We start from the raw sequence: 10,559 nt of genomic DNA on the forward strand, positions 1-10,559 counted from the left end.
TTTGGCTTTGTTAAAGTAGGGTTCTCTTTCCAGGGTGGAGGATGCAGTGCTCAAGCTTCAGAAGGTTTGTGCAGCTGTTTTTTGGAACCTGTAGTAGGTTCCTGAGCCAGGACTATATTCTGTATCAGAGTAAAGGAAAAGCAGCAGTCCTGCCTCAGTGCTAGCAAGGAGACCTCTGTAATCTCTTTATAATCATCTGTTTGACCTCCTTATCATCTGTGGGCTGAAACCTCCCGAAGCCACTGCCACATCTGCTGCTGTTGCTGCTAATTCAGCGGCTCTCAAGGTCCACTCCTGGTTTGCTGTGGCTCCCCTCACTCCCTAGTGTGGCAAACCTTTCCAACTGCCTTCCATGTTGTCTTTAGTATCTATGGGCTGAAAGGTTTAGAAACTGTGTGCTGTTGTCACTGATTCGGAAGCCCCAAGACCCAATTCTGGTTTGCTGGAGTCAGGACTTTGCTGGTGAGGCCTTTGTTTACTGCTCCACTCTCCCACCCTGGTGCAACAGAGCTGTCCTACCAACCTTCTAAGTTGTCTTCAGCTGGGAAATTATTCCACTTCATTTTTTGTGGGTTCTGATGCTCTAAAATTTGTTAATCATTATTTAAAGGTATTTGAAGGAAAGATTAGGTGAGTCCCTCTCTTTACTATTCTATTTTGGCTCCACCTGCTCCCTTCTCTTCCTCTACCCCAGTCTTTTCCTGTAGATACTTTACTCATCTTTCAAGGATCATCCCAAGTGTCACTTCCTCTATGAAGTATTCTTGAACCCCTATATTGAAAATGATGAATCCCTCCCACTTTATACCCTTATACCTTTAGATTCTATACATATTTAACATTTAGTGATTAGAAAGCTGGCCTTAAAAGCTGTGTGTAAATCATTTAGACCCTCAGACTTCTAGGAAATCCTTCAGGACTATAAGTTGCAGAGAAAATAATGACAATGTTTCCTTACTAGATAATTTCCTAAAGCAATGAAATAACAGATCAAATCTCTGCCGTTATTTCTGTATAGGTCTCATATGCTTCTATTATGTTCCATAACAGCAAGAATCATGACATATTTATGTCTGTATCTCCCCAGGCACCTAGCAGAATGCACATGGCAATGTATGTCCTTATGTAAGTCCATCAGTTTTGGCAATGGGGATACTCTTGTTACTAATAAAATCTCAGTAATAGGTCTTCAAGAGTTACTAAGGCCAAAACCTGTAATTACTTGGTGGCCAATTTTTGGGATGTGAACCTTTTTGAATTTAGTGTAAGACTATTCCTCAAACGATAGAGATAGTCAGAGCTTCATCTTCTTTGAAAATGACATTTTTCCCATACTATGATCTCATATATGATCATAATCACATGATCATATATGATACATATACATACTCAGAGGAAGATCTTAGAGGAATATTACATATTGTCCTAGGTTTATCATAAACCTCTCATAAATCAATAGAAGAATAAAAATAAAAAGCATGAGTTATAAAATATATGTAAAATTATGCATAGGCTTCTTATTTATTTTGTATATGATGCTAATAAGGCATAGGTTTTTACTTAAAATGTTTTACAATTTCTATACATATTTGTGTTCTTCACAGGAAAATGAAAAATAAATGTTAAATGGTAATGATTTTTAAATACATACTAATCTATGAGCAACTAATTATTAATACTTTTAAAGAAATAATACTTCCTTTAATTAACATTCGTTGTTAGTAGTTAACCTATTGATAATAATAACTACAATTTCTGTAGTATCTTAGGGTTTGCCAAGCCTCTTTACAAATATCTCATTTTATCCTTACAACTCAGGGAGGTGGATTGCTCTTATTATCCCTATTTTATCAGTGGAAACTAAATAAACAGGGATTAAGTTACAGACCAAGGTCATATAGCTAGTCACTATTTGGAGCAATATTCAAATACAAGGCTTCCTGATTTCAAATTTTGCAGTATCCAATGTACAAACTAGCTGCTTTCAATTCTAACTTTTATTGTTTTAAGCAAATCAGTTTGTTTTTAATTATGTATGAACCATAATTCACATTTCTTTTAATTTTCTCGTTACAACTTTTAAAAAGTACCAGAAGCCAAGCCAATCCCTCTTTCCCAACCCCTCTAAATTCCAATTTTCTTCTCTACAAGATATCTACAAGATAACTGTAGACTGGGGTGTGTGTGTGTGTGTGTGTGTGTGTGTGTGTGTGTGTGTGTGTGTGTGTGTTTGCATGTTGCATTCAATATTAGATCATAATTGAAGTCAGGGGTTTGTAATTTCTATTTTTTTTTTTTTTGTATCTCCAGTGCTTAGCATAGTGCCTGGAACATATTGGGTGCTTAATAGGTATTGATTGTTTGAAGTATTAGAATTGAGGGATTCTGTATTTCTTGAGGCTTTTGCCTCATTGCTCTGTTGCCCTTATATCTATTTGGCACTTAATACTTTCTCATATTTTATATCATTTGATCTTTACAAAAACTTTATGAAGCATGCAGGGCAGGTTTTATGGGCTCTGTTTTTATAGATAAAGAAACTGAGGTTCAAAATTTACAAGATTTTTCTGGAGGTCACATAGATAATAAGTTGTCCTCTCAGGGCTAAATTTCAGGTGTCCTGATTTCTAATCCAATTTACTTTCAGATCACAAAATCATTGCTTAAATACCTATTGGGGTCAACATGGCTTCAAATGTTCTCCAAAATTATCCTTCAACCTCATGCTTAAAAACCCCTGTTACTTGGGAATTCACTACCTCCCAAGGCAGTCCATTTCATTAGTGAATAACACTAACTTACAAGAAGTTTTGCCCTATCAGGGACCCAAATTAATCACTGCACAACATGCACTCCCTGGTCTAACTTGTACACTTGGGCTAAAGCAGCACAAGCCAAATTTCTTTTCTCTTCAAATACTTTAAGATAGTTTTCATGTTCCTTAGTCTCTTCTTTATCATACTAAATATTCCTTGTTTCTTCACCAGAGCCTAATATGCCATAATTTCCATAGTCCTCATTGTCCTGATCAATTTATTAGCATGCTTCTTCATATCCAGTGCCCCAAATTGAACACAATACTCCAGGTGTGGTATGACCAAGGTAAAGTACAACAGGACAGTCAACTCCATCAACTTCCCTTCTTTTTGAAAACTGTAAATGTAACGTCTAAGTTCTCAGTCCATTTACACTGTTAACTATATTAGAAAGCTTAACTGCTGAAATTATAAAAATAAAAGTGTCTAAGGCATATTCCAATAATAGCCTCATTTTTCATATTATAACTAACATGTGTGATGGAGAAATCTGTGGTTTCTTAGGCCTTGAATAATTAAATTCATTAGCTATGGAAACATGTTTATGATTTGAACTTCTCTAAACTCACAATTATTATGTCAAATATATAACCAAATATTTGAAGCACAGAACGTCAGAAATGAAACAGACTTCAGAGATCACATAAACCAAACTTCTCATTTTTGGAGAAAAACTGAAGCTCAAGTAAGGGAAGTAAAATACATTTGTAGCAGAGCTAAGTCTAAAATCTTAGTGTCATTTCTCAAACTTCTATTCTTTTCTTTATAGTTTTAAAACATTTTTAAATCTTTACTTTTCTTCCACTATGATTTGAGTTGTACATGAATTTATATATAAAGAGTTTTCTTCTCTACACCATATAAAAGGAATAACTTTTAAATCTCTTAAAAGAGAAAACATACAATATGCTTTGAAGGGGCTTTATTATGTAACATGGCCTGTGCTTAAAATATGCAAAGCAAGTTGCATTATCTGTAGTAAAGTCTTCCAAAAAGTCCTACTCATCAACATGCCCTAGAGAATCACTGAGCTAGAAACAGAGCTGTACTCAGGATTTTTAAACCAGTGAATCTCCTGAAATTACTATGAAGCACATTAAAGAGAGGGAGAAAAAGAGTGGGGGAGAGACAGAAAGACAGAGAGAGAGAGAGAGAGAGAGAGAGAGAGAGAGAGAGAGAGAGAGAGAGAGAGAGAGAGAGAGAGAATATTAAAGCTCATCTTTCCATAGTTCATGCTTAAATACAGCCTAACTATTACTTTAGGAAGGTATTGTCAATACAATTATTCCCATTTTACAGATGCAGAAACTGAGCCTCAGAAAGATGATGGGACATGCTTAACCAACATAATTAATTAGTAAGTGGAAAAATGTTCAGACTTGAACATATAAGTCCTTTAGCTAAAAATCCAAGAGAGTCAGAGGGGGAGCTTCTAGTTAGGATCCAGAAAGCAAAATATAATCTCTCAACTCAAAGGTAAACAGATTATCTTTCCTTTTTATCTTTATAACATCATGCTAAGTTTTGTCCATCAATTTTAATAAATATTGATTAAATTGAATTTGAGTATCCCTAAATGGGGCCATCCACTCTTTTAGAACAAATGTTATGATTTAATTAGGACCATGGGTATAAAAAGATAAAATGTTATTTTATCCTACTAAGAAAACTAAATTGCCTTTAATGCCCTTTGACGGTCTTGGCTTTCTCCTTAGAGAAATATCCTTAGGAAAAAATATGCTTGGGGGAAAGTTCGGTGGAGTGGGAAATATTAAGAAACGATAGTGTAGTACAAAAAAAAAGGCAGCAATGAAAGGAAAATATTGACTCTTTAATAATGAAAATCAATTATCTCAAAGAAAATTTCTATCAATTTGAATATATGTGGCCATATAGACATATCCAAGTGAATCACATGATTTATTTGCTTGGATGCAAATCTTGGATAAAATATAAGATTCAGTAGTCACCTGAATTAAGCGTTGGTGTAAGTATGAACTATTTGTATTTCACGATCTTATTCTGGTTGGCTCCTGAAGGTAGACTTGGGAGTAATGAATGTCATTTGTGAATAGGTGTACTTAGCCTTGTTGTCAAGAAAACTTCTTAATAATTAAGAGTTCTCTAAAAGTGGAACAACCTATCTCGACAAGTGGTGGACTCCCCTTCCCAGAAGGTTTATAACAAAGGGTGGATAAATACTTCTGGGATATGATATAGAAAGGATTCTCAGACAGGTATTGGATTGTATTATATGCCTTGTTAAACACCTTCCAACATTGAGATTGATACTGCAATAATACTTAAAAGATATTACAGCATCTTTCTGATATGTAAGCACATGTACTATCCACTACCAATTTATTTTTAATCCATTAAGCTTTAAAAGGTTATCATGTGTACACAAGATGGCATTAACACTTGCCATGGTCATTTTTCCATGAAGCTAAAAGTTTTGAGTAGCTCTGATATGTTTTCCATATGGTATTTGTGGTACTATTTCTAGTACTGTTCATCTTTACAGACAATTGTGTATTATAAATTGTGCATATAAATGACATGCCCTCCCCACCTGTCATCCAAAAATAAAGTAATGCTGACATAAAAAATCCTTGAGTTCCCTGGGTAGAAGTGTTATCTAAATGCAATGTTCTGTTATTTGTACCCTCATTAAATCAAATGACATAAGGATCTCTACAAATCTTGCTGAATATCTCATTTTTAAAGTCATCTGATCTATAGTGTACAACATTATTCTATTATATTATTGTAGTTCTATGGGAATACCCCACACACTGGACAATAATTTCTGTTGAAATGAAAATGCTGAAGGCAAATGGTCATAGGCTGCAAAATACTACTGTTGTAGTTAGTGCCCATCATATCAGAGGTTGCTCAGTATACAAGAAATAGTATTGGATTTGCAAAAATCTACCAAAATTATCTTTCTAAAGCATAACTCTGACTATTTTACTCTTCTATTCAAAGATTTTAATTGGCTCCCATTACCTCTAGGATAAAATACAAATTCTTTGGCTTGGTATTAATAGCTTTCAACAAACTGATTTCACCTCACCTCTTAAACCTTATTTCATGGTGTCTCCTTTCGCATGCTCAATATTCCAGCTAAACTAGATTGCTAAGCTGTTGCTTAAACTTGGCATGCTATCTTCTATATCCTCATTTTAATATGGAATTTATTATCTTCTTGTTTTCAATTATCAAACTCTTTTCTTATTCTAAGTTTCAGATCACATGTCTTTGGTATCACTGCTATGAGATTATTCCTGATCTATCTTGTTGCTAGTGTTCACTCACTATTCACCTTAATTTGTGTTAATTATACTGATTTTTGGTGTGTTGTTTCTTCTTGCTTCTTGAAGGCAAAGAATATTAATTTTTGCTTTTCTATTATCATCAGTTATTATTGGTACCTTGCACAAAGCAGACACTTTGAAATGTTTGTAGAATTTGAATATATCTATTTGGAAAAACTATGCAATCTTAAAAAAAGTTTCAATAACTATTTGCTAATACACTATTTGTTTTTGTATGACTTTGAAAACAATGTCATAAATGTATAACAGTATAACAATGTCATAATGTAAATGTATAACAGTATAACAATGTCATAAATGTATAACAGAGTGTAGATTGCTTTCTCCAGGGGAGTTTATTGAGTCAGTGAATTAAAGGTAATAACAAGCAAAAAAATTTCAGAGTAAAATACTAAGTTCATCTAGTTATATGTTGGAGTCTTTCTAGAAGTGGGCCTTAAAAGAAAGTAAAAAAAAATTGCTAAGTGAGAATACAAGATGAAGTAAAAAGGAGGAAAGAAGATCCCTGAATGGGAAAAAGTTTATGAAAGTAATCAGTTAGAAGATGAATGTTAGAAGCTTAGTACATTGGGCAACTGGCCATCAGAACACTAATATTATGGTATTTAATATCAAAGGAATAAATAGTCTTATTTTATAATAACATATCTTTATCATTTACATTTTTCAAAAGTTGCTTCCCTACCCTAATATTTATTTAAAGTACAAGTATTTTAAATTTTAAAAAGTATATATGTACACACTCATACACATAAAATACAAGATTTCCTATATGCAGAATTTCTCTGTGTGATAGAAGCTTTAAGCAGGCCCACTCTACTGACTTTTGAGATGGAACAATTATATAATATGTCCCAGTTGGTATTTAGTCTTTGGGAAATACGTAGAACACTAATGTATGTGGAAGTATCATGTTTCATTTATAATTCAATAATGCTTGAAAGGGCTCATTAACTCAAGTCTTAAAACTAGCTATGAACACAATTTTAATTCCCCATAGGTCAAGTTGATTAATTTAAATGTAATCAACATCAAAGGAATGAGAAATGAACTAAAAGTTTTTTTGTTTTAAATCTACAATTCTAAGATTATCAGGATACCTCTGGATACTTGGTAGAATAAATCAATCCATTTCTAAAGCAATTCCTAAACAATATGTTTGAAACTGCTTGAAAATTTAGATTTTTTTTTACTCCTACACATTATTTGACAAAAAAGTCTGACTTATGCAAAGAAAATTAATTATGTTAGAAGAAAATTCAAGGGGTTGCGGATGGACTTCATGGTCACACAGTGTATCTCTTCCTTCTGAAGGATCACTGTGACATACATTTAGACATACTCAAAGTATACAACCAATCATATTTAGCACCTTGGTGTGCTAAATTAAACACTTTGAAGCATTAAATAGTTTCCACCAAATCTTCTCCTAGGATTTTTTTTAAATTTAGCTTTTAACCTTCTCTTGTTCTATCAAACTTGACCCTTGTAATCTCTACTACATACACCCTTCTCCTTAGAATGCAATCACTTCCTCATTTTATGGCCACTGACCCCTACATGATTCTGCCCCATTAATTCCCTAGCATAGATCAATATAAGTACACACACTTCTTCCCATCCTCCAAAATAACAATACTTATCTCATTTATTGAGCTGAATGTGCCCTCTAAGACTCCATAGTCATCCAATCTAAATTAGGGATTCTGATTATAAATTGCATAAGCTTTACATACCAGGATCTAAATAAACTTTTCTGTATGACCTTGCTTTCTTATATATCTACGAATGACCCAAGAAAGTGTATGAGAACATGTAAAAGCTCCAAAGGGAAAATTAGTAGCCAAATGAGGATGTCTAGTGTACCGTGTTATATTAAAGTGTCCGTTCCCCTCTGAAAAGTAGGAAGTATCACTTGCAGTAGGGAAATGTATAGTAACCATGCATTGAAAGACCATTATCAATAGGCCTTGTAATTTTTATGCTGTCTATTTATGATCACAGTGATAATTGCCAGAGATGACTAATAGCATGACAGAATAGCAGAATCAGCTGACATGAAGAATTGGCTTTTCCAGCCGAGATCTTATAGACGTACCCAGCTTGAAGGTAGAAAACACGTAAAACAAAGCTCACATATACCCCACATGCTAATACAGGGTAGACACATTAATACAAACCAGGTGTTGCATGTTACATCATTCAAGAGATCATTCATAAAGACACAATTCCAAGCAAAGCCTCAGATTTTGATTAAAAGAATTATTGGACATAAGCTTAAATTTAACATTTACTGGACTTTAGAATGGGTATTTTGTTTTTTGTTTTTCTAACAAAAGGAAGGAAATGCTGGTTTAATCTGTTTGTTCAATACTTAATAGAACATATATTTGATCAGACATATATATGCTCCCTGCCCCCAACCACCACCCCCCATGCCAAAGTAGCTACATCTAGAAAAGATGGGACATACCTGTATCTACTGGGGGGCCAGGATAAAGAAGTCTATTCATTCCATTTGAATGTATTGTCGTTCTTACCAAACAAGTCTTTTTCTTTTTGGTGGACTGTGGGTGATTAAACCTGTTTGGTATATCAGGTATCTTCAAACACGCATTAAATATGCAGGAATATGAAGGAAGCTATAAAATGTTAGTGGAAACTATACTGTCAATCAGGTGTCCTCAGTTATGGAAAATGACAACTCCGGAAAATAAACAGGTTATGAAGCTGAGGGTGAAAAGAAATAACAAGAAAGGAAGCCTTCAAAAAAAATTTTTTTAAAGCAAAGGGGTATTACTACAATGGCAGAAAAGGGCCTTACCATGCAGTGCATCAGGAAGAGGAGAGGGGCAGAGAGCATTCTGCAGACATTGGGCTGAGCATGGCATCCAGGTATCCTGTGAATTGGGCAGGCGGCTTCAGCACCATTCTCCTGGACAAAGGGACAAGTTTTCTGTGGGTTTCAGACGGCCACTGGGTGCCAGATCCCCAGAGTTCATTTCATTTTCTTCTCCTGGACAGGGTTTTTCTCCAATGAAGTCTCAGGTAAGCACTACCATTTCCCTGCTGTTCCCAGGGGATCTTCATGCCCAGCTTCTGGGGTCATCACACAGACTTTGGAGAAGCAAAAGAGAGAGACCTTATTGAAGCCCAGGCACTAACTACGACCCTAAAGTGGATAGAGAAAGGGTGGGCGGGGAGGCCTTAGAAGGCAAAGAAGAGTACCTTAGGAGAGCCATCCTCACCCATGAGGGCTCCTAGATTTTTCTGATGACCGGGCAATCTTCAGAAAACACCAAAAACTTTCCCACGCAGCGAGTTTGTATTGTTGCTTCTCTGGGTTGCGCCAATAACCCACATCCATTAAACGAATTTGGGAACCATCTTACCAACGCCAAGAACAACAGCAACAGCAGTAGCGGCAAAGGCGGCGGCGGCGGTAGCAGCAGCAGCAGAGGCACCGAAAGATGCAGGAGAGACCACCTCAGCTTCCGAGGACCCAACTAAGTTGGGGGAACTGGCAGAGCTGCGGCTGCTAAGCAGCTGGGGAGAGTGGTTTGCAATGTCGGGATCCCTGGGATGGGGATAGAGTAGGTGGAAGGTCCTCTCTTGCCTTCTCTCCAGAGGAATAGGGGAATGGAACAGGTCAGTGCATCGGAAGGAAGGTGGGGATGGGGAGCATGCTTCTTTGTGTGTGCATGTGTGCGTGTGTGTGTGTGTGTGTGCGTGTGTGTGTGTGTGTGCACGCGTATCTGAGATGGGGGCAATCCTGGAGTGCCTGGTTGGAGATGGAGGGCGCGGAAGAGTGGTGGTTCCTGCGCCCCCTCCTGCCTTCAGGGTGACGAGCAGCTCGGGCTTCCCCACTTCTCGGTCTGCGGAGCTCGGTTACCTAGCGACTTACTCCGGGGAGCCCACGCTGACGCCTGTTAGCTGGAGCTGCGGCAGCCGCCAGCCAAGAGGAGGGGGAGATGCGAGAGGGGGCGGGCTCACGGCCTGAGGATCTTCTAGGCTCCTTCACTCTCCTCTCTCCACCTCCAGTCTCCCCTTTCCTTTTCCCCTTATTTAGTAGACTAAGGGGGGATGAGATGAAGGGGGCGACAGGTTCTCAAGCCTAAATCAAACAAAGGTGAGGGCAGACGGGGAAGCGGAGGGCATTGGAGCAATTTTATCTTCAGTCCTCTCCACCTCACGCCCTGCCTCTCTCCGCCACCCACTCCCCACTTCTTCCCCACCTCCTGAGCCCTGAGCTGGCTAGATGTGGCCAAAATGGGGGAACGGGGCAGCCATTGGAAAGACAGACAAGGGAGTGGCGATAGCCTAGAGAGGAACGGGTTAGCTTTTATTAGGAGGTAGGGCTTTCCCCAGCCAGGGACTGGGTTTACTGCACTGGTGCTTCCATCCA

At 37.2% G+C, this 10,559-nt stretch overlaps 1 protein-coding gene across 2 annotated transcripts in view; it reads right to left on the reverse strand.

Moving 5' to 3' along the window:
- TUNAR (transmembrane neural differentiation associated intracellular calcium regulator) overlaps positions 1–10,040 on the reverse strand; it is a 66,419-nt gene extending 56,379 nt beyond the window's left edge. The window contains exon 1 of one of the 2 annotated variants that reach the window (XM_074291368.1): positions 8,979–10,040. In XM_074291368.1, the coding sequence (XP_074147469.1) occupies positions 8,979–9,017 (39 nt within the window). In that variant the 5' untranslated portion in view covers positions 9,018–10,040. Of the gene's footprint in view, positions 1–8,627 lie in introns of both variants that reach the window. The other variant, XM_074291369.1, reaches the window with a different exon arrangement.
- Positions 10,041–10,559: the final 519 nt, after the last annotated feature.

This window comes from Sminthopsis crassicaudata, chromosome 2, assembly GCF_048593235.1.
Source record: "Sminthopsis crassicaudata isolate SCR6 chromosome 2, ASM4859323v1, whole genome shotgun sequence".
NCBI lineage: Eukaryota > Metazoa > Chordata > Mammalia > Dasyuromorphia > Dasyuridae > Sminthopsis > Sminthopsis crassicaudata.